Raw genomic sequence first — 22,579 nt, 5'->3', positions numbered from 1 at the left:
TAAAAACGTCTGCGAGCTCGAAGACATAAGACATAATAAAATTCGCAGACAAGAAAACAAACAAAAAGTATGAATAATTGAATATACTTGTCATCAATAATTTGACAATGAAATGAAATAACACTTGAATACCGAATTATTGTTATTACATACATGAATTACACAAACTAAACAACCGATCTGATCTGTAACTAGAAGACGACGACGATACGTAGATTTCCGCCTTATCTTTTATATTATCCACTCTCTCCTCTTTTAACCCACCCCCAACCGCTTCCATCTTTACCAATTCGAACATTCAATTCAATTATATATAATATAATTTCACAACATGTCGATTACTTACAGCTGTTCGATTCCATCCTTCTCATCCATCTCAGTTTCCAATTCCACAAATCATCGTCGCCCTAATCGAGTCAGCTGCTCTTCTGCCGGAGGTATTTATCCCAATTTTGCATATGAATTAGTTTATTAAGTTACGCTATTAATGAGTGTTTGACTATTTTGAAGTCGGATAGGAATGATTTCCAAATTTCGCACAGTATTATTGTCTCTGTCATCAAAGTTCTATATTTTATTTGTTAATTTATTCAATGTTTGTAATATGAAATTAAGTAGTAGTCTAAACTGATGATATCCAGCTAGTGTTGCTGAACGGAAAGCGGTTAATACAAGTGAACCGTTACTGCTTAATGCGGTTCGAGGTAAAGATGTCGAAAGACCCCCGGTTTGGCTTATGAGACAAGCTGGGAGGTACATGAAGGCAGGTCTATATAACCAACCACATTATTTACTCCCATTGTTTTATTTGTTCAGCATTATACCACTATAAACAGGTAAAACAGATAAGGTTATCATCATCTTATTTTGATTTTCATGTGGCAGAGTTATCAAACCCTATGTGAGAAGCATCCGTCCTTTCGTGAAAGATCAGAGAATGTTGATCTTGTGGTTGAGATCTCTTTACAGCCATGGAAAGTATTTAAGCCTGATGGGGTAAGCGGCTTGCTCGATTCGGAATCATACTATTTTTATGTTTGTTATAAAGCGAACAGTGTTTGTTAATTCAGTTATATTGACTATCTTTTTACAGGTTATTTTATTTTCAGACATTCTTACACCTCTACCAGGAATGAACATACCCTTTGACATTGTTAAAGGAAAGGGTCCCATTATATTTGATCCGATAAGCTCAGCTGCTGACGTGGATAAAGTAACTGAATTCACCCCTGAAGAGTGGGTCCCGTATGTTGGCCAAGCTCTGTCAATTCTCAGAAAAGAGGTATTACTCGGATGCCTTCAGAGTTAAGACAATCTAACTACAGTTAGTTTGTGTTAATATTGACTGTGGTTAATACTTTTCTTGTATGGTAATTAGGTAAATAATGAAGCTGCAGTCCTTGGTTTCGTTGGAGCACCTTTTACTCTGGCATCTTATGTGGTAGAAGGTGGATCATCGAAGCACTTTTCTAAAATAAAACGGCTAGCTTTTTCACAGCCGAAGGTACACTAATCACATTTTCTATTATTTTCGGAACTTCAATTTTTTCTCTAGCATATTTTGTACCATGAATGGCTTTTGAATCACGTTAGAGATCCTTCGTTAGTATGAATTGTTATTGTTAACCCTTATATAGAGACGTTGGCAATTTTCTTTACATTCACTGATAAACAACTCAATTTGTTTGGATTATATCTTGTCTCTAATGGGAACAAATTAAACAGGCCGATTATATTGTAAGTCACCCAAAGTGTTCAAATTGCAATAAAAGTACGGTTTATCTATGTAGTAATATTGTTGTTTTAATTCATATTTCAAATATTAATTGTTACAGAACTTAAGATTAAAAAGGGAAAAGTTGTTTGAAGGTTGACCCAACACAACTTATTTTGACCCAGACCCGTTTTGACCATTAACCAACCAACCCTTTTACAATACCAACAACATGTCAAAATGTTAACTTTATAATCTCACTGTAGGTTCTTCACGCGCTACTTCAAAAGTTCACAACCTCAATGGCTAGATACATTCAATACCAAGCCGACAACGGTGCACAAGCGGTCCAAATCTTCGACTCATGGGCAACCGAGCTTAGTCCAGCCGATTTTGAAGAATTCAGTCTCCCATACTTAAAACAAATCGTGGACACAGTAAAACAAACCCACCCAAATCTCCCTTTAATACTCTACGCAAGCGGGTCAGGCGGGTTACTTGAGAGACTACCATTGACTGGGGTCGATGTAGTGAGCTTGGATTGGACTGTGGATATGGCTGAAGGCAGGAAACGGTTAGGGACTGATATAGCGGTTCAGGGGAATGTGGACCCGGGTGTGCTTTTCGGGTCGAAAGATTTTATCACGAATAGGATTAATGATACTGTGAAGAAAGCAGGGAAAGGTAAACATATTTTAAATCTTGGACATGGTATTGTTGTAGGTACACCAGAGGAAAATGTTGCACATTTTTTTGAGGTTGCTAAAGGATTAAGGTACTGAAAACAGAGTTTTTAGTTTAGAAAACTATAATTCATTGTATCCTTGAGCGTTATTACTATTACAAGTTAATTTTGGTATGTCTTCGAAGTTATAATATTCGTCGATTTTCAGTAAGAATTTATGTTTTGGCTGACAATTTGTGTACTTTTTAAAGTTTCTTGAGCTTTGCAAGGGTATGCCTCATCATAACCATCAAATATTTCACTTGATGTATGTACTACATAGCGTGTTTGTTCTTTTTAATTAATGGTATGTGACGATAGATTTGCCTACCTTAAGGTTAATTCAGTAATTTCGTCCATTTTTGTGCATCTGTTTTTTAATTTGTGAATGTGTAAAATCTGGTGCAAGTGTAGACATTAAAATCTGTTGTCTAAAAGAATCAAGATCGAAGTCAAGTAGAAAGGACCGAAACAACTACACTGTAATTTTGCAGGTGTACCCAAAACATACAACTTTCATGTATAACGGTCTCTACTACAATTATTTTATTATTATTATTATTATTATTATTATTATTATTATTATTATTATTATTATTATTATTATTATTATTATTATTATTATTATTATTATTATTATTATTATTATTATTATTATTATTATTATTATTATTATTATTATTATTATTATTATTATTATTATTATTATTATTATTATTATTATTATTATTATTATTATTATTATTATTATTATTATTATTATTATTATTATTATTATTATTATTATTATTATTATTATTATTATTATTATTATTATTATTATTATTATTATTATTATTATTATTATTATTATTATTATTATTATTATTATTATTATTATTATTATTATTATTATTATTATTATTATTATTATTATTATTATTATTATTATTATTATTATTATTATTATTATTATTATTATTATTATTATTATTATTATTATTATTATTATTATTATTATTATTATTATTATTATTATTATTATTATTATTATTATTATTATTATTATTATTATTATTATTATTATTATTATTATTATTATTATTATTATTATTATTATTATTATTATTATTATTATTATTATTATTATTATTATTATTTTTTTTTTTTTTTTTTTTTTTTTTATTTATTTTTTTTTTTTTTGAGTTTGCTGATCTTTAGAATTTTTTTTTTTTTTTTTTTTTTTTTTTTTTTTTTTTTTTTTGAGTTTGCTGATCTTTAGAAATATTTAGACATGAATAATTCATTTATACTTTTCGAATAACCACCTTCAGTAGTCACCTACTAACCTTAATGTACTTCACTATTTATGCTTAAATTATTTATAATTTATTTAAATATAGCCCCTTGAGATGTGAATAGTCACGTTTGGCCGTCAACGTATACAAGATTGAGAATCAGTTCGGAAAAAATTCTTTGAAAACAGACAGTTAATGGAAAATTGAAAATGGCGGGTCCTCAAGGTTGATTGTTGGGGTCCATCTTTTGTTTTTCGCTTGGTTTCGTTCCTTTTATTTTCATGTTATTCTCGATTTTTGTTTGACTAGTTTGTTTGTAGTTTTCTCGGGATGTTAAGGACGCTCGTTTTTTTGGAATATTGAAATTAAAAACTATTAAAGTAATGTAATGTATAGAGTGAAATCATTTGTTCCTGTAAATTACTTCTGGTAACAAGAAACCATATAAATACACGATTTAACACGAAAAAAGGTACAAAATATGTAACGTCGGTTGTTGTCTTATTTATAAGAATGTGTAACAATAAGAAACACTGTCCAAAAAGTTTTGCATGTGAATTCAATGAATACATTACTATCGATGAATTTAAGTCGAATTAATATAAAAAACAACAATGTCTAAGCCATCATTCCACTGTGACACAAACAACCTTGTGAGTCTTCTAGAAGTAGAACTTGGAGTCCATAGTTTTTATAGTTTTTTTTAAAGGCAATGCCCAAAGTTGTAGCCTATAGAGATTAAATATGTGTCTCCGTTAAACAATTTCAAGTCTCAACCACTAAGTTACCCTACTATGATTAGTTTCATCGAATTTTAGATGAATAAATCTACGATAAATGAAATTAGTTGATAACTATCAACAATATAAAATGATCAAACATGTAAATGCCCGAGTCCAAAATCCCCGAAGATTGGAGTAAATTAGTAGTTGTAGCACTTCAACCGGTTATCGTGGTTACCCCTTGTTGAGATGAAGATCTCAAACCAATAGTAACCAATTATCGCCTATCAAAAGACGCCACCCATTTGAAGCGAAATTGAAACTGATTTATCTTGATAATAAATAAATTTAATGCGGGCTGTGGTAAAATCGATTCTTTCTTGCATGATATGTGGCTTTCATTCACCCTTTCATTGAATACCGAGATTGAAGTCGCCGGGCGGCGTGAACTCTGATTCGATCCATATATAGGTTCCAAAGAAGAATGAGAAGAAGCCCGGAAAAGAGAAAAAAGGACCCGGGCTTTCAAAAAGATGAACATGCAAAGGGGTAAGGTAAAGAGGAAGTCTTTTGAACAACCATTTCTCTATAGACTTTTCTCTAGCTAAGAGAGATGGTAGGCTCGTAAAGAAATGAAGTGAGCCTCTACAGGGCTTTCGTAGCGTAGATCTTTCTTCTCTTGTGGGATTTTGAGAAGAGTGAGCTTTGTTCCAGGGGTGAAGTAGCTTGTTCGAGTTGGACGTTCGTGAATGGCGCAAAATCAGATATGGCCCGGTATTCCCTTGTTCCATGTATTGGTTATGTTCTTTATTTCTTGTCGGGGGACCACGTTCCTATCACATGATCATATCTGTTCCACGTGAACACATGTCAATGATGTTTCACCGAACAACTGAGATAGGACATGCTATGGTGTAGTCACCTTTACGAAGCACCCCTCAACAGCTGCCATAGGACATGCTCAGATAGCGATGTCTTCAGAGGAGTTCATAACCAATTGCAAAGCAAACTGTTCTATGTATTAAACTGGATAGTCACTTATCTCATGAACTTCTGAAGTCTGAACTGAGACTTCAGTTAATACAACAGACTACTTTGACTCCTAGAAAGAAGAATAGCCTTAGCCGATTGATCCAGTTAATCAAAATGGGAGGGACGTGTCACTTTAGAGAGGAAGTGAAGATATGAACTGTTTGAAGGGTGGCTTATGTAGTTATGCAAAAGTCTAGGGATGTAATTTTTAACAAGGTCATTGCTACAAAGATAAAACCCATACAAAAACGCACAGAATTGAAGCTCTGTAATCCAAATGGGGATACTCACACTTCCATTGGTAACCTCTCTTCTCAAACCCCATAAACCCCATACCTTTTCTCGTCTATTCACCACCACAATCCACCAGTTCCACCACACCCCTATACGACGCCGTTTCATTACTTCTGCCATCACCCAACATAATCATCAATCGTCATTAGCATTAGATGAATCTAATACAAATGCAGATGAACACCCAATTAAAGTTTCTATACCAACTTTTCAACAAGCAATTCAACGTCTTCAGGTTATTTTGATTTTTTTTTTTTTAGATTATTGACTATTTTGATTAGTTAGACCTGTACCCAATTTGTAATTTGTACGTATCCATCCATCTGATTATTATTTATAATTCTATAATCGAGCTGGGTTTATAATTTTGTTATGAAATAAGTTTTCTTGCTTTAGTTTCATGAGGTGCTTAATTTTTTTTTTTTGAACCGCGATTTTTTGGCATTAGTAGATCATTTCTTTCAACGACCCTCATCATTTGCACGTAACACACACGTTCGGCGGAAACCCGAACCCGATCGACGGTACCCGGGAACACATCCATTGGGCCAGTGGTTCCGGGTAGGGGTCCGTGAACGAATCCGGTAAAACCTCCCTATAGGGTCAATATATACCACCATTATTGGTGTTCAGTTGGTTTAAAGAAAATCATGTCATCCCTAAGGATCGAACTCATGACCTCTCCCTATCCCATGACACAAAGTACATGGTGAGAACCGTTAGGGCTATGCCCGCAAGTTCCATGAGGTGCTTAATGAAAAGTCACTTGCTTTTTATGTTTATTATAGCTGCATTTGGTTGGCTTATACTCCGTAATAGATTTGCAAATATCACTTTTTGACACAGTTTTAGGTCAAAATCTCTTGTTGTATTTATATGATTGAAGTTTTTTGTAGATAAAATAATAAATGATGTTCTCAGATCAAATGTCTTTACAAATTTAAAATCCCAGGTAACTTTTAGTTTTTAGACTAAATCTTACTCAACATGTGTCTCATATCATACTTTTAGGTTTTTTTTATAATTATAGCTTTCCATGTGTATTTCGGTGTATAATTTTACAATGCTCTTACTTGTGACTGCTGTTGTTTATATATATATATATATATATATATATATATATATATATATATATATATATATATATATATATATATATATATATATATATATATATATATATAGTTGGTTTAGGAATTTCTATTTAATTGTGATAACTTTCTTTTGTAATTTTTTTGTTCATACCGAATGTATGACTCTTTCTTATGCTGCAGGAGTATTGGGCATCTGTTGGATGTACTATAATGCAATGCAGCAACACTGAGGTGCTCACAATAAACACACCTCTCTTTTGCTCTCTCTCTCTCTCTCTATATATATATATATATTTATATATATATATATATATATATATATATATATATATATATATATATATATATATATATATATAGGGGCAGGATCAATGGGGAAGTAACCAATCGGGGGGAAGCATATTTTTTTTTTTTTTCGTTCTTTTTGAATTTTTTTTTTCCGGCATCAAGATCACACGAAAATATGAATATTTAGAAGAGACACTTCGTGATGAATGTTATTATTTAGGCGGGAAAACGATCGACAAAAATAACATTCAAGATAATATTGTTCGTGAAGAATATGCACGTTTTTTTTTCATGTTTTGTGAAGCAAAATTTAGCCCGATTTAGAGTTTAGGGATTAGGGTTTAGGGTTTAGGGTTTGGTGTTTTGGGTTTATTCCATAAACCCAAAACACCAAACCCTAAACCCTAAACCCTAAACTCTAAACCGTTCGTGTTAAAAACTCAATCTAAACCCTAAATCTAAACCCTAAATCTAAACCCTAAATTTCTAAACCCTAATATCTAAACCCTATAAACCCTAATATCTAAACCCTAATATCTAAACCCCAATAGCTAAAACCTCAAAATACGCTCGAAAAACACGATAATTGTTATATATTACTTCTTCGAGCGTTTTCCCGCCAAAATAAAAACATTTATCACAAAGTGTCTCTACTAAATGTTCATATTTTCATCTCATCTATAATGTTCGTGAACAAAGTTTTTTCAAAAAACGAAAAAAAAAAGTTTTTGCTTCCCCCCGAATGGTTACTTCCCTCTTGATCCTACCACTATATATATATATATATATATATATATATATATATATATATATATATATATATATATATATATACAACAACAAAACCCAATACCACATGAGTGGTGTATGGGGGAGGTGAGATGTAGACAATCCTTCCCTTATCCGAGAATAAAGACAAGTCATTTATCCACCCAGAGTGAAACACTCTCAAGAGTAGAGAAAGTCACCCCTCTCTTTATTCGATGGATAAAGAGATTGCTTCCGAGAGGACCTCCGGCCTTTAAGTAGGAAAAAATAATAATAATAATATAATATTAATAATAGAAGCCATGAAAATGGTAGAATCAGATTTCCATGGGTTTTAAATCCTGCCTGGAATTTAAATTAGGCTCTAAGAGTCAGTCAAGTCGTCAATAAATCGACGATTGATGTCGACTCAATAGAGCCGTATGATCAGAAATTAAAGAAATACGATCCTATGATCAATTGAGTTACATATGATTACAGACCCTGCCTAGTATGTATTGAATACATCCTGCGATCTAATTGAACTGCACAATGTGACAACCAATTAAAGTTTCAGTCACTCTTTTATTTCTCATTGTTTATGGTTACAAAAGAACTCAAAGGTCGCACATGCTCTATAAATGGCCCAGTTGTTAAATTCTGGTGCTTACATTACTTTGTTTGTATTAACCAGGTTGGAGCAGGGACTATGAATCCCTTAACATTTTTAAGGGTTCTTGGTCCAGAGCCATGGAACGTTGCGTAAGCGTGCTTTCTATGTTGATACAATTTTATATATGTCTTGATTGATCTTTTTTTTTTTTTGTTTTGTTTTTTTATTTTGACATTGAATGTGATCGCTGATTTGGTAGCTTCTGGTGGAAGGTATGCAGAGCCAAGTATCCGGCCAGATGATAGTCGATATGGAGAAAACCCTAATAGGCTTCAACGACACACTCAATTCCAGGTAAAAAGTCGATTCCGAATTTATTCACACGGTATCATATAATAAAGAAATTCACTAATTATTTGTTGTAATTAAAGGTTATATTAAAGCCTGATCCTGGAAATTCACAAGACCTATTCATCAGGAGCCTATCTGCCCTAGGTTGTTATTTTGATATATTAACACTTAAATTGAAGTAGTTATTTATTATTTATTTTTACTATTCATTTTCAACTATATAGTCAATAGTCAAGTGGTTTTTTTATTTGCAGTTAAACTATAATGGATATTTATATGTTTTGTCTCAGGTATTGATGTCAACGCGCATGATATTCGTTTTGTGGAAGACAATTGGGAAAGCCCAGTAAGTTGTAACCTATATACGCATCCTCGGTTACATTTTAAAAATCTACTTTGACTTTAGAGAGTCAAACAAGTTAGTTTTCAATATAATTATTTAATATATGCAGTTGACTACTTGACTCATGGTAAATTCTCATGTAAATGAAAAGGTACTTGGTGCTTGGGGATTGGGCTGGGAGATTTGGATGGACGGTATGGAGATTACACAGTTTACCTACTTCCAACAGGTACCGTATTTAAAGTTCCCTGTCAATTTGGACGGGTCGGATAATGGGTCGACATATATCATAATTAGTGCTGGTCTAAATTGGTCAAGTCCAATTGGGCTGACCCGCAAACACTTTTTTCTTCGTCTATTGCAATATACTTCAAAAGTTACAAGTAGTTAATAAGCTATACAAGAAGTCTAAATATTTTAATATAAAAAATAGGATGTCATATGCATTGAAATCTAACAATTAACTCCATGCAACGTTTACCCCATTTGATCTGTTCCTTTTTATCTAATATTTATGACCTGTTTGAGATAAACTAACACACGACCCAGATCAACCTATTAATAACTTGAGTAAATGGGTTGGGCAATTAGTAATCCAAATTATATTCTATATTTCGGTTCTTATTTTTCTCTTCTTTCTTCTTTTGTTTAAGGCGGGAAGTCTTCAGTTGATGCCAGTTTCTGTTGAGATAACATATGGTCTTGAACGCATCCTAATGTTACTTCAGGTTAATATACACCTACTTTATTTTTACTATAAAATTACTTAATTTTCAGCTTGCTTTATAGAATATACTTTCTTTTTTTTTTTTTTTTTTTTTTTTTTTTTTTTTTTTTTTTTTTCAGGGAGTTGATCATTTTAAGAAAATCAAATATGCTGATGGAATAACTTATGGGGAGCTCTTCTCTGAGAACGAGTATGCTATTCGTTCTTTACATAATAATATTTTCCGATTTTTTTAGAATTATAGAAAACAATAAATCTTTATTTCTAATGAAAATGAAGATTTGAAACTTCCTTCGTTTAGGAAAGAAATGAGTGCATATTATCTAGAGCATGCTAGTGTGGATCATCTTAAGAAGCATTTTGACTTTTTTGAGGCAGAATCACGTGCTTTGCTCGATTTAGGCCTTGCAATACCTGCGTATGTTTTTAAACCTAATTTCGAATACATTTTCACACATATGCATTATTTTGTAATTTAATATAGCCCGTATGTTGAACTTTTTTATAGATATGATCAGCTTCTCAAAACTTCTCATGCCTTCAATATGTTAGACTCTAGAGGGTTTGTCGGTGTAACAGAACGTGCTCGTTATTTTGCTCGAATGCGAAGGTAGCTTCTTTTTAACCTGTTTTGTTTTAGCGTGTCTTTGTTTAATAGTGGAGCTTTCGAGGTAGCAATATCAGCCTTTTACTTATGAATGGGTCGATTTGGGTTCAGTTTCTTCTCATACGGGTCAAAAGGGGTTATTTCACCAGTCTATATAGGTTTTTAAAAATAAAATTACCATAAGGAATTAAGAAAATAATTTGACAAAGCCTGTTAGCCGGTCAAACTAACTTGATCAGCCCGTTTCAAATTGTGCTAAAAATGACCCGTTTCTTTTTCCATCAGTTTGGCTCGGCAATGTGCTGTGCTTTGGTCGAATACAAGAGAGACACTCGGACATCCACTTGGCGTTATATCTCAACCTAATAACGTTGTGACCCCCATCGAGTTTCTAGAATCAGAAGCCAAAAAGGTACATAAAATTACTATTCCTTCTTTAAGTTTTGCAAATATTGGTTAAAATCATCTATTAGTTTGTAATGGGGGCAATGAGAATAATTTTTTCTTATAAATGTAGCATACTCAGGGACATCCCGATTAAGATAGGTGTACAATTTTCATTTAATGTTGAGAGTATCTCACAAGTCACGACTGAAGTTATCTTGTTTAAACTTTTTACTTATCAATACGTTTATATGGGTTCGACTGAATGTAATTGTACGGCCCTCTAATGAACATCCCTGTATTTATAACTTTTGCACGGTTTTATGAGGTATAGGTGTCTATTGAACCGAGATTGTTTCTTCTTGAAATTGGGACTGAAGAATTACCACCAAATGACGTTACTAGTGCAGGCCAACAAGTATGTTCTTCATTACGGTCCAGTTAGTTCGTTTTTGTTTTGTTCAGTTAGCTATTCATTCTCTAATCTAATTTCGTAATATGATGATTCGAAATACGCATGTGTTTCAGCTCAAAGATCTACTTGTGCAATTACTTGGGAAACAAAGATTGAGTCATGGTGAAGTTCATGTATTTGGCACCCCTCGGAGACTAGTTGTATGGTTTTCACTTCCTTTAGCTAAGTTTTATAATATAACCATTTTGACCCATTTGAGATTAAATATTACCCAAATCAACCCATCTAAAAGTAAATGTTTCAAAATTGCTACCTTTGACATATATCAACCTATACATAGATGTTGTAGATTTGTATTATTGTGCGTTCAAACTTGGCTCTTAATTTTAATTTTTTTTGTTAAGTCAATATTGGTGTTTGCAGATTAGTGTTGAGAACCTATGCTCTAAGCAATCAGCTAATGAAGTCGAAGTTCGAGGTCCTCCTGTTTCAAAAGCTTTTGACAACCAAGGAAATCCAACTAAGGTAATTACTGTTCATGTGGTTTTCTCCCTATATGTAACTACTAGTGTTTGGGTCATTGGGCCTTGGCCCAATTTTAAATCCATTGTTTTCAACTGCCTACAATTTTCTTACCAAGGATTAGTAAAACGACAGTTTGATACGCAAAACGGCAATCCAACCCTCCGCTATCATATGTTTTAAAATATGCATAAACACACACACACACACACACACACACAAACTTGTGTGTATTTAAATTAATATATTTTTGTTTCAGCTAATATTTTTTATTTCTTTTCATCGATTAGGCAGCTGAAGGTTTTTGTCGTAGAAATTCTGTACCAGTGGACTCGTTGTATAGAAAAACCGAAGGTAATATTTGATTTTGTGGATAGTTATTCTTTCATATTTACTTTCGATTGCCCAACAAGTTTTTTATATGGGAGCATATATGTTAAATGTATTTAATACTCCGTAATAGTTAAGGTGAGGTAACGTATTCATATTGTTTTCCAGACATGATCTTCTAGATTTGAATTTCTATATCGTGTCTATAATACTATTTATATAATATATAATATATATGGTGAATCTAACATGCTATAATCATCATTTCGCTCGACCAAATTGTGATTGACAGGTAAGACGGAATATGTTTACGTGCGTGTGATGGAGTCAGCTCAGCTTGCTCTGGAGGTACGATAAGCAGTAATCCGTAGTTTATATCCCCATTTTTGAATGGAACAGGCAACCATTAGGAATTTCACATTCGTATTTCACTGACAGATTATTACACATTTTCGTGATTCTGGATTCATAAACTTTTTTCAGTTTGCTTAATGATTGTTTCCGTTTCATTTAAGATTGTTCATTTAACAATTTTCACATAATAATGTACAAAATTTAGAATCTTTATATTAATATTTATAGAGTTGGTTTATGCATTGTTTTTTATAGGTTTTATCGAAAGAGTTGCCTGGTACGATTGCTAAAGTATCATTTCCGAAGTCAATGCGCTGGAACTCTGAGGTGTGTCCCCCAGAACCGTTATTTATAAGCTATCTGATTGTATATACATACGTGCTTAAATTGTATATATATGTTTATTATTATTTTATAACTGTTATACACCACATGATATGAAATAAAGTAAAAACGCACCTATTTTGTTATTGGCAAACAAAAAAATGACCTAACTATATATACGTTAAAAGCGGTACCACTGTAACAACGGTTAGCTCTCACGAAACTGAAAACCTAACTCCCATTCATTATTGTTACGGTGCTCGTAACCATCATTGTGTTGATTATTATTATTATTATTATAATACAAATGCCGTTTGTTCTTTATGCGACTGTTGGTGATTCAGTCTCCATTTTCTGTCCCGGTAGCAATTGTCACACCGTATTGTTACCTCTTTTTCTCACTACGCCTAATCCTCCTAGTTTCTCAGGCGATGTCAAATATCACCGTCGTTTCTAAAAATCCGATACCGATCCTCTTCGTAATGCACCAGATGTGTTTTCTCGACGGTCAATATCACAAGGGGTACGTACCGTTGCAGTGTTAATTGAATACATACAGTACGCTGATATATAATTTTTGTTTAAAAGCAAAATTAAACGAGCATTAAGTAGAAATATATGTTAGACGGAATGATGAGTTGACTATACTTAGGTATTATACAACGAGGTTGTCAGCGCAGAGGTTTTCACTTATAGCTGGTGTCTCGATCCACAACCTCGTTCTACAATACTCAAGTATAATCAACTCATTATTCTGTTTAACTAATACTTCTACTTAATGCTCGTTCAATTTTTCCATTAAACAAAAATCATATATAAATATACTCCGAATATATTCTATTGACACCGAAAAAAGGTACATACCCCTTCTGGTATCGTCCGTCGTGAAGATGCATCTGAACATTACGGAGAGAATCCATATCAAATTTCTCGAAGTGGCGATGATATTTGACATTGCCGGAGAATTGGATGGATCATCAACAGTCGCGTACTCGCGTAAATAACAAACCACGATTGTATAATACTAATCAACACAGTAATGGTTAAGATTACCGTAACAGTAATGAATGACACATGTGAATTGTGACATGAAAATGTTCTAACGCTGTATTTATATACAGTTTCATCATATACGTCAAGGTTGGAGATCTCGGACGTTGACTTTTTAATTTTCTTTTTAATTATATATATATATATATATATATATATATATATATATATATATATATATATATATATATATATATATATACTTCATCAAGAGGGAAGTAGATTTTAGGAGGGAAGGGGGAAATAATTTTTTTTTTCACGAACATTAAGATCAGGTTAAAATATGAACATTTAAAAAAGACACTTCGTGATGGATGTTATTATTTTGACCAGAAAATGCTCGAAGAAATAACATTCATCGATAAATGTTATTTCTGATAACATTCATCGTGATGAATGTTATTCTTCGAGCGTTTGTTTTTCATCCGTTGTGAAGTTTTTTTCAAAATTTAGCCCGATTTAGGGTTTTGGGTTTAGTCCCTAAACCCAAAATTAGGGTTTAAAAATTGGGGTTTAGAAATTAGGGTTTAGCTATTAGGGTTTAGAAATTAGGGTTTTGGGTTTAGAAATTAGGGTTTAGGGTTTAGATTGAATTTTTAACACGAACGGTTTAGAGTATAGGGTTTAGGGCTTAGGGTTTTGGGTTTAGAAATTAGGGTTTAGAAACTAGGGTTTATATTGAATTTTTAACACGAACGGTTTAGAGTATAGGGCTTAGGGTTTAGAGTTTTAGGTTTAGGGACTAAACCCTAAACTCTAAATCGGGCTAGATCTTGAAAAAAACTTCACATATGATGGAAAAAAACGATCGAAGAATAACATTCAGAAATTAACATTACACATGCTACATTGTTATCAGTTTTTTCTTCGAGCGCTTTCCCGCCAAAAATAATAACATTTATCACAAAGTGTCTTTTTTAAATGTTGCTAGATCTTGAAAAAAACTTCACATGTGATGGAAAAAAACGATCGAAGAATAACATTCAGAAATTAACATTACACATGCTACATGTTATCGGTTTTTTCTTCGAGCGCTTTCCCGCCAAAAATAATAACATTTATCACAAAGTGTCTTTTTTAAATGTTCATATTTTCAAAAATGTTCATATTTTTGTGTGCTCTTAATGTTGGAAATAAAAATTTCGAAAAAATAAAAAAAATTAATTTTTACTTCCCCTTCCACCCAAAAAGTGCTTCCCTCTTGATTATGACCCTATATATATATATATATATATATATATATATATATATATATATATATATATATATATATATATAGTGGTAGGATCAAGAGGGAAGTAACCATTCGGGGGGAAGCGGGGGGAAGCAAAAACTTTTTTTTTTTCGTTTTTTGAAAAAACTTTGTTCACGAACATTATAGATGAGATGAAAATATGAACATTTAGTAGAGACACTTTGTGATAAATGTTTTTATTTTGGCGGGAAAACGCTCGAAGAAGTAATATATAACAATTATCGTGTTTTTTGAGCGTATTTTGAGGTTTTAGCTATTGGGGTTTAGATATTAGGGTTTAGATTTAGGATTTAGATTGAGTTTTTAACACGAACGGTTTAGAGTTTAGGGTTTAGGGTTTGGTGTTTTGGGTTTATGGAATAAACCCAAAACACCAAACCCTAAACTCTAAATCGGGCTAAATTTTACTTCACAAAACATGAAGAAAAAAAACGTTCATATTCTTCACGAACAATATTATCTTGAATGTTATTTTTGTCGATCGTTTTCCCGCCTAAATAATAACATTCATCACGAAGTGTCTCTTCTAAATGTTCATATTTTCGTGTGATCTTGATGCCGGAAAAAAAAAATTTCAAAAAAAAAACGAAAAAAAAAAAAAAACCTTTGCTTCCCCCCGCTTCCCACCGATTGGTTACTTCCCCATTGATCTGCCCCATATATATGGTTGGATCAAGGGGAAGTAACCAATCGGGGGAAGCAATTTTTTTTTTTTTTTTTTTTCGTTTTTTGAAAAAACTTTGTTCACGAACATTATAGATTGGATGAAAATATGAACATTTAATAAAGACACTTTGTGATAAATGTTTTTATTTTGGCGGGAAAACGCTCGAAGAATTAATATATAACAATTATCGTGTTTTTCGAGCGTATTTTGAGATTTTAGATATTAGGGTTTAGATATTAAGGTTTAGAAATTTAGGGTTTAGATTTAGGATTTAGATTGAGTTTTTAACACGAACGGTTTAGGGTTTAGGGACTTAGTATAATAACTAAGTATAATCAACTAATATATTATACAATGAGGCTGTGGATTGGGACTCCAACGTAGAGGTTTTAACTTATAGTTGATACCGGGAGTCAGGTTACTTTTGTTCCATGTTCTACCTTTAAACATTGTGGAAAGAATGGGGTATATCCTTTCTATGTCTATAATGCATTCTTTGTTTAATTTTAAAATCTCACTACACTTTATGCGGTATTTTGTTCTATATGTAATTTGTTGAAGCAAATAGACCTTAATGTCATATTTATTGAAATTGATTACACTTACAAATATACAGAAGATAATATAATATTTTTGAGGTATGGCTTAGTGAGAAAAAGAGGTAACAACAGCGTGTGACGATTGCTACCGGGATGTTATATATACACACACACACACTCACATATTGTTTCTCCAAGCATATCAATTTTGATTCATATTACACTTCTTTGGGGTAATTTACTGATTGATCGACTTTATACCTCTTTAATATGAGAATAATCAGAACTTTGCTATCTTTTTAGATATTCTTTAGCCGACCTGTTCGTTGGATTTTGGCTCTCCATGGAAATGCAGTTGTTCCCTTTGCATTCACTGGTATTTTAAGGCAAGTGGCATTTCATACCATTTTTAAAGTGTTAAACTAACAGGTCAAACACTAAGTAATCTTAATAATGATAAATAAATAAATATTTACTGTAAAGTTATTTATACATTACTACTGTGCAATAATGCAAGTCATATTTAAACTGTCAAAAATGCAAGGGGACATATTTTGGATTGTAGATGTATTTTGAATAATCGTCTACTTTATACTAATAGGCTTACAATTTATTGTTTGACTGCAGTGGTAATGTCTCTCACGGTCTCCGGAATACGACATCAGCAACGGTCATGGTATGTTTTTTACATTAACTTCAAATATGGGTTATTTTTATAGAGTATCATTCATGAAAATTGGTTTTTTAATGTGCATATTTTTCTTATGCAAATATGAAGTGGGAAAGTTTGATTTAGGGGTGTGCGAAAAATTGTGAAGACATAGATGTTGATTTATTTGTACAATATTTTGATTAATTCTAAAGCCTCTTTAAGTTTCCACTTCATACAAAGTTATTAATATATTGTTTCTAAATCATTATTCTTTTATTTTCAGGTGGATTGTGCAGAGTCGTATGCCAATGTAATGAAACAAGCCGGAATTTCTTTTAATAATGAGGTATTATAAAATTGCACATCCTATTTATTATCTTTTTTTTTTTTTTTTTTTTTTTTTTGCGTGCTAACTTTTCTCATTGCAGCAACGAAAGAAAATAATCATAGAACGATCGAATAATTTAGCAAAAAGTGTCGGTGGATGTCTTGTAATGCAGAGCAGTCTACTAGATGAGGTAACTGATCTAAACTACTAAAGGTAGCAAAGTGGGCGATTTGGGCGGTTCGGGCAGGTCGGGCAACATGTCAAAATGTGTGCAGGCCTGGTCAGGTTGACCCGAAACACATTTTTGCTCAAAAAATGTTTAGTGTTTATCAGTGTCTAGTGTCTCATATGATCAAAATAACTGTATTATTTCAAAAATAGCGTGATTATGATGATTTGGGAGGTTTTATGCGAACAACCTACAAACTAGGCGACTTTTGACATCTTCCCTTTTCACGTTAATTTTATTTACCCGAAAACATAACGAGAATAATTAAATGGGTATAAAGCTATATATTTTCTTTCTCAGTTTTATTATTATTCAAACGTTTAACTGAGCATTTCTGCTAATGAATGTTAGGTTGTAAACCTTGTTGAGGCACCTGTTCCTGTGCTCGGGAAATTCTCGGAGTCGTTCCTAGTGCTCCCGAAAGATCTACTAGTAATGGTACGATATTCTTCTCTTAAAAGGTTTTTTTTTTTTAGCTAAATACAGAAATGAATTTAAAATAGATCTAGAAAATCTAATTGTGTTACAATATTGACTCAGACACGGCTTCGTCTGATTAGCAAAAGTGTTAATGACAAATTAAGTTATCTCATATATACTAGCAAATGACAATACATAATAATTTTTTTTTTTTTTTTTTTTTTTTTTTTTTTGTGAATAACAAGTATTTTGCTTTTTTAAGAAGTGATTTGAGATGATGCGACACGAGTAAATTTGTTTCTGCAGGTTATGCAGAAGCATCAGAAGTACTTTGCCCTGACAGACAATGAGGGGAATCTGTTACCGTATTTCATCGCTGTTAGTTATTAACACCATTTTTTGTACTTCAATAATGCTTATAAATTTATATTGATGTTATTCATATTGATTACTTAATACTATTTAGGTTGCAAATGGAGCAATTAATGAGTCAGTTGTTCAAAAAGGAAATGAAGCTGTACTCAGGTTTGAACTCTCTCTCTATGTCATTTCAGTTTGTTATTCTCATGCGATATAGGCAACTTGATTTTGTGTAATCTTAAATTCAGAGCTCGATATGAAGATGCCAAGTTCTTTTATGAATTGGACACTAGTAAAAGGTTTTCAGAGTTTCGTTCTCAACTTAATGGAATTCTGTTTCACGTAAGTAATTCTTGCTCTTTGTGTTCTTGATAATATGTTTTTTTTTTTTTTTTTTAAGGTAGAAGGTTTTCCTTATTCTGGTTACCGAGAGGGCGAGTAATACGATCTCATACTCTGATGTACGTAGCCCAGCAGGATTACTCCCTGGCTATTTCCAACCCATCCCTAGCCACCACTAAATATTCGTCCTAGACGGGACGACTTTCAGCCCATTTGACCTGTTTCTTTTTAGCTATCTTTTAGTTGACGTATTTGAGATAAGAAAATACCCAAGTAGGCCCGTTTGTTTCTCTAACAACCCAATATATGCAGGAGAAACTTGGAACTATGGAGGACAAGATGATACGGGTCGAAAGTACTATTAATGAACTCGGTTTGGCTCTAGGAATTAGTGAAGATACGCTCGAGATTACTCGAGAAGCCGCGTCACTCGCCATGTCGGACCTCTCAACTGCCGTTGTTACTGAGTTTACGTCCCTATCGGGAATAATGGGTCGTCATTATGCTCTTCGTGAAGGATACTCACAACAGGTTATTAAATTCACTCGATTGTATTGTAGCTTTTATTTAATTTTTTTTTCAATTTAATATTGATTTTGCTAGGAGGATATCACTGTTTCAGAACTTGTAATTACTCGGAGAGTACTCGGTTTTTGCAACTCGGGGAGTACTCGGTCAAAACTAAGTCAAAATCGGTCAAAGTCAAAATTGGTCAACATCCGAGTACTTCCTGAGTTTCCGAGTACTCCTTAAAAAGTCCCCTTAGTAGAAGTTGCATTTAACATTGTTCACGTGTTATTTATTATAATAGGTTTCGGATGCGTTGTTTGAGATCACACTACCTAGATTTTCTGGGGATATACTCCCGGAAACTGACGCCGGAACTGTATTGTCGATTGCAGACAGGTAAAATGTGTTTGAAAGCTATTAACGTATCAATAGCTTGTATGCATATCAAAGATTTACGAGAGAGAGAGAGAGAGAGAGAGAGAGAGAGAGAGAGAGAGTGTGTGTGTGTGTGTGTGTGTGTTACAAGTTTATGATTTTTGATTCACTTTTTGTTACATTGACAGGTTAGATAGCCTAGTTGGCTTGTTTGGAGCCGGATGCCAACCGAGCTCAACTAACGACCCGTTCGGCCTACGTAGAATCTCTTATGGTCTTGTAAGCCGTCTGTATTTCTGGTCAGTCAAAGCCTACATGTTGACCTTTTTTGTTCTAAATATTGACTTATTTCAGGTCCAAGTGTTGGTAGAGAAAAACAAAAATTTGGACTTGCGTCATGCTTTAGAAATTGCAGCTGCTGCTCAATCCTTGAAAATAGAAGCGGTAACAATAGATGAGGTAAGCATACTGCAATATATATTGTAATTTATTATTATTACTATTACCGTTACCGTTAGCGTTATCATTTTAATTTATATTTATTATAATTATATATATTTATTATATTATATTCATATATAATCATATATGTATGCCATATTGAGTAACGTTCTTCATTCAGAAGTTAGTTTCTGTTACTAAGCATATTTTCTTCCAACTTAGGTTCGTCAATTTGTTACACGAAGACTTGAGCAATTTTTGGTACGTCTACTCATCTTTTATAGTTCTTTTGAAATTCATGACATTTCACTTTCTACTCTAAAATCACCATCTCTGTATTTGATCTTTTATCCACATTATGATCTTGTTTTGTTGCTTTACGTGTACTTTAAAATTTCATTAAGAAGCAACTCATTTGATTTACAAAAGTCTGATGTTTATTCAAAATGATCTTGTTTTTTGTCTCTTATATGACTGATAAAAAGTGATAACCTGATTTTGTCGGTTTATTTTGTGATGTTAGGTTGATAAGGGAATAAATCCAGAAGTGGTGCGTGCGGTTTTATTAGAGCGTGGAAATCGGCCTGGTTTGGCAGCACAATCAGCATACAAAGTAAGCAACAGATTACCATTTTAATGATTCATTTAATGCTACTATTATTACATATTAATATTAATATATCTAATAATATATAATTATATAATATAATTTAATTGTGACAGATGGATGTGTTGTCACGAGGTGAACTTCTGCCTAAGGTTGTTGAAGCATATTCTCGACCAACAAGAATTGTTCGTGGAAAGGACGTCGATGTTGACACCGAGGTATGTTCTCTTTACAAAAGGACTAAAGCATCGATTTTTCAAAAAACGTTCCATCATTAAACCCATTTGACGTGTTTATTTCAGCATTTTACTACTTCATCTTTAATCTGTTGAGAGATAAATCATAACCCTAATCAACCCATTCATAACTATTTGGGTTAAGCTTCCCAATATTTAGGGTAAACTATCAACAATAAATCTCCATGTAAAAGTCAACATTAACCATTAACCACTTTGTACAACACATTAATGCACGTTAATGACAACCTAAAGGTGGTTGTTAGAAAAATCCTTTCAACTGTCATATGAATACAAACAATCGTATGAATATAGACATACGCATACACAAATTATTCAGGGATAAAGCATGTTACTTCAAACATGATTTGCTATTAACAATATAGGAAAAAATTGCTTTCTTTTAGGTGGATGAAGCATCACTTGAGACGAATGAAGAGAAAGCTTTATGGAGTGCTTTCTTGTCTATTAGAAGCAAAATACATCCCGGTAAACCTTAAAAAGCTAATTTTATTTTGGTCCCTGGAAATTGTGACACTTTACATGTTGAAACTTCCCAACATTTTCTTATTATCTCGAAGTTCAATCTAGGATGCCTTATTTCCTCCTTGTTCTAGTGAGCTAATGAAGTTGTTTGTTATTAAAAATTTTCAGATATAGAGGTGGATGATTTTGTCGAAACGTCTTTGCAACTAATTCAACCGCTTGAAGATTTCTTCACTCATGTCTTTGTTATGGTGGTACGTTCCCATTTTTTGTATCTTAAAATAAAGCGATTAAAGTAACTAAGCAATCAAGTACAACCTACAACTCTTGTAAAAAAGATGTTGACCAGAGACAATGTGATTTTTATAAGCTATTGACATAGTCAGATGTATATTAATTCATCGTAATTATAAGGAAAATTTGTTGATGTATACATTTTCAGGATGATGAAAAGATAAGAAAAAACAGACTTGCTCTGCTTAGAGTAATTTCGGAACTCCCTAAAGGAATAGCCGACCTCTCAGTTCTGCCCGGGTTTTGAAATCGTCATAGTCTTCATCTAAAGAGGATTGTATTTATAACTAATTATTTGTACGTTTTCAGGCCATGTGAGTTCTAGTAAAATTTTGTGTAATAGATGGGTACATTACTAAACAGTCAAACAAACTGTCTAAATAGTGTACTTTGAGTACGTCCGAGAGTCATTTGAGGTAGCTACAGAACTCGTAGAAAAAACGACCAACATAGTTGGTGAAGAGAAATTGTTTACTAAAATAAATGTTGGTGCAACTGTAGTACTGGTTTGTAATGACACGGTTATTCTTTTGGACTTTATTATTAAGATGATTTTTTTATTTTTTATTTTTTATTTATGTTTTATCAAATCAATGTGTACTTTCTTTGTACTTTTGAGATTACTATTTGAATAAGCAGTCTTTTTGTATAAAGTAGTAATAAGTAGCCTTTATTTTTTATTTTTTGAAAAGCTATGAAATATCTTATTAAGATCAAAAGGCCAAAAACCCAGTACAACCAACGAGCTCACCAGGGGTGGGCGTTACTTCTTCGATATAACAAACCATTACAACAATCCAAGACACGCTAAATTTAATTCCTTTAAACCACGACAATATTTGCATTTGACACCACATTTGAAACACCGACAGGAAGCGAAAACTAGACATTACATGAACGATATAAATTACGCCAAATGGGAGTTA

The 22,579-nt window shown here is 32.6% G+C and overlaps 2 protein-coding genes across 2 annotated transcripts; both read left to right on the top strand.

Moving 5' to 3' along the window:
• The first annotated feature begins 144 nt into the window (after positions 1 to 144).
• Positions 145 to 2,573, top strand: LOC139897243 (uroporphyrinogen decarboxylase). Its single transcript, XM_071879936.1, has 6 exons — positions 145 to 437; positions 642 to 763; positions 886 to 996; positions 1,094 to 1,282; positions 1,379 to 1,504; positions 1,981 to 2,573. Exons 1-6 carry the CDS (start codon positions 332 to 334, stop codon positions 2,494 to 2,496), a joined length of 1,170 nt encoding a protein of 389 aa, XP_071736037.1. The 5' UTR covers positions 145 to 331; the 3' UTR covers positions 2,497 to 2,573.
• Positions 2,574 to 5,717: 3,144 nt separating this feature from the next.
• LOC139897242 (glycine--tRNA ligase, chloroplastic/mitochondrial 2) lies at positions 5,718 to 22,212 on the top strand. The gene is made up of 36 exons (XM_071879935.1): positions 5,718 to 5,998; positions 7,038 to 7,088; positions 8,587 to 8,654; positions 8,778 to 8,859; positions 8,937 to 9,000; positions 9,147 to 9,202; positions 9,351 to 9,428; positions 9,853 to 9,927; positions 10,046 to 10,116; positions 10,228 to 10,344; positions 10,435 to 10,536; positions 10,819 to 10,945; positions 11,252 to 11,335; positions 11,446 to 11,532; positions 11,756 to 11,857; positions 12,145 to 12,208; positions 12,477 to 12,532; positions 12,794 to 12,865; positions 16,677 to 16,759; positions 17,001 to 17,049; positions 17,309 to 17,371; positions 17,454 to 17,543; positions 17,934 to 18,020; positions 18,309 to 18,380; positions 18,469 to 18,527; positions 18,611 to 18,704; positions 19,017 to 19,235; positions 19,516 to 19,610; positions 19,778 to 19,868; positions 19,944 to 20,048; positions 20,253 to 20,291; positions 20,554 to 20,643; positions 20,754 to 20,855; positions 21,281 to 21,362; positions 21,528 to 21,613; positions 21,802 to 22,212. The coding sequence occupies exons 1-36, from the start codon at positions 5,747 to 5,749 to the stop codon at positions 21,898 to 21,900; spliced, it is 3,213 nt and encodes a 1,070-aa protein (XP_071736036.1). The 5' UTR covers positions 5,718 to 5,746; the 3' UTR covers positions 21,901 to 22,212.
• Positions 22,213 to 22,579: the final 367 nt, after the last annotated feature.

Source organism: Rutidosis leptorrhynchoides, chromosome 3 (assembly GCF_046630445.1).
Source record: "Rutidosis leptorrhynchoides isolate AG116_Rl617_1_P2 chromosome 3, CSIRO_AGI_Rlap_v1, whole genome shotgun sequence".
NCBI classification, from domain to species: domain Eukaryota; kingdom Viridiplantae; phylum Streptophyta; class Magnoliopsida; order Asterales; family Asteraceae; genus Rutidosis; species Rutidosis leptorrhynchoides.
Note: the sequence above shows the minus strand (reverse complement) of the source record. Positions and strands in the feature narration are given on the sequence as shown.

Coding starts and splice junctions, on each gene's coding strand:
- LOC139897243 (XM_071879936.1), top strand. CDS start 332: ATGTCGATTACTTACAGCTGTTCGATTCCATCCTTCTCATCCATCTCA. Junction 764..885: donor AAGCTGGGAGGTACATGAAG/GCAGGTCTATAT, acceptor TTCATGTGGCAG/AGTTATCAAACCCTATGTGA. Junction 997..1,093: donor AAGTATTTAAGCCTGATGGG/GTAAGCGGCTTG, acceptor ATCTTTTTACAG/GTTATTTTATTTTCAGACAT.
- LOC139897242 (XM_071879935.1), top strand. CDS start 5,747: ATGGGGATACTCACACTTCCATTGGTAACCTCTCTTCTCAAACCCCAT. Junction 9,001..9,146: donor CAGGAGCCTATCTGCCCTAG/GTTGTTATTTTG, acceptor GTTTTGTCTCAG/GTATTGATGTCAACGCGCAT. Junction 10,117..10,227: donor GAGCTCTTCTCTGAGAACGA/GTATGCTATTCG, acceptor TCCTTCGTTTAG/GAAAGAAATGAGTGCATATT.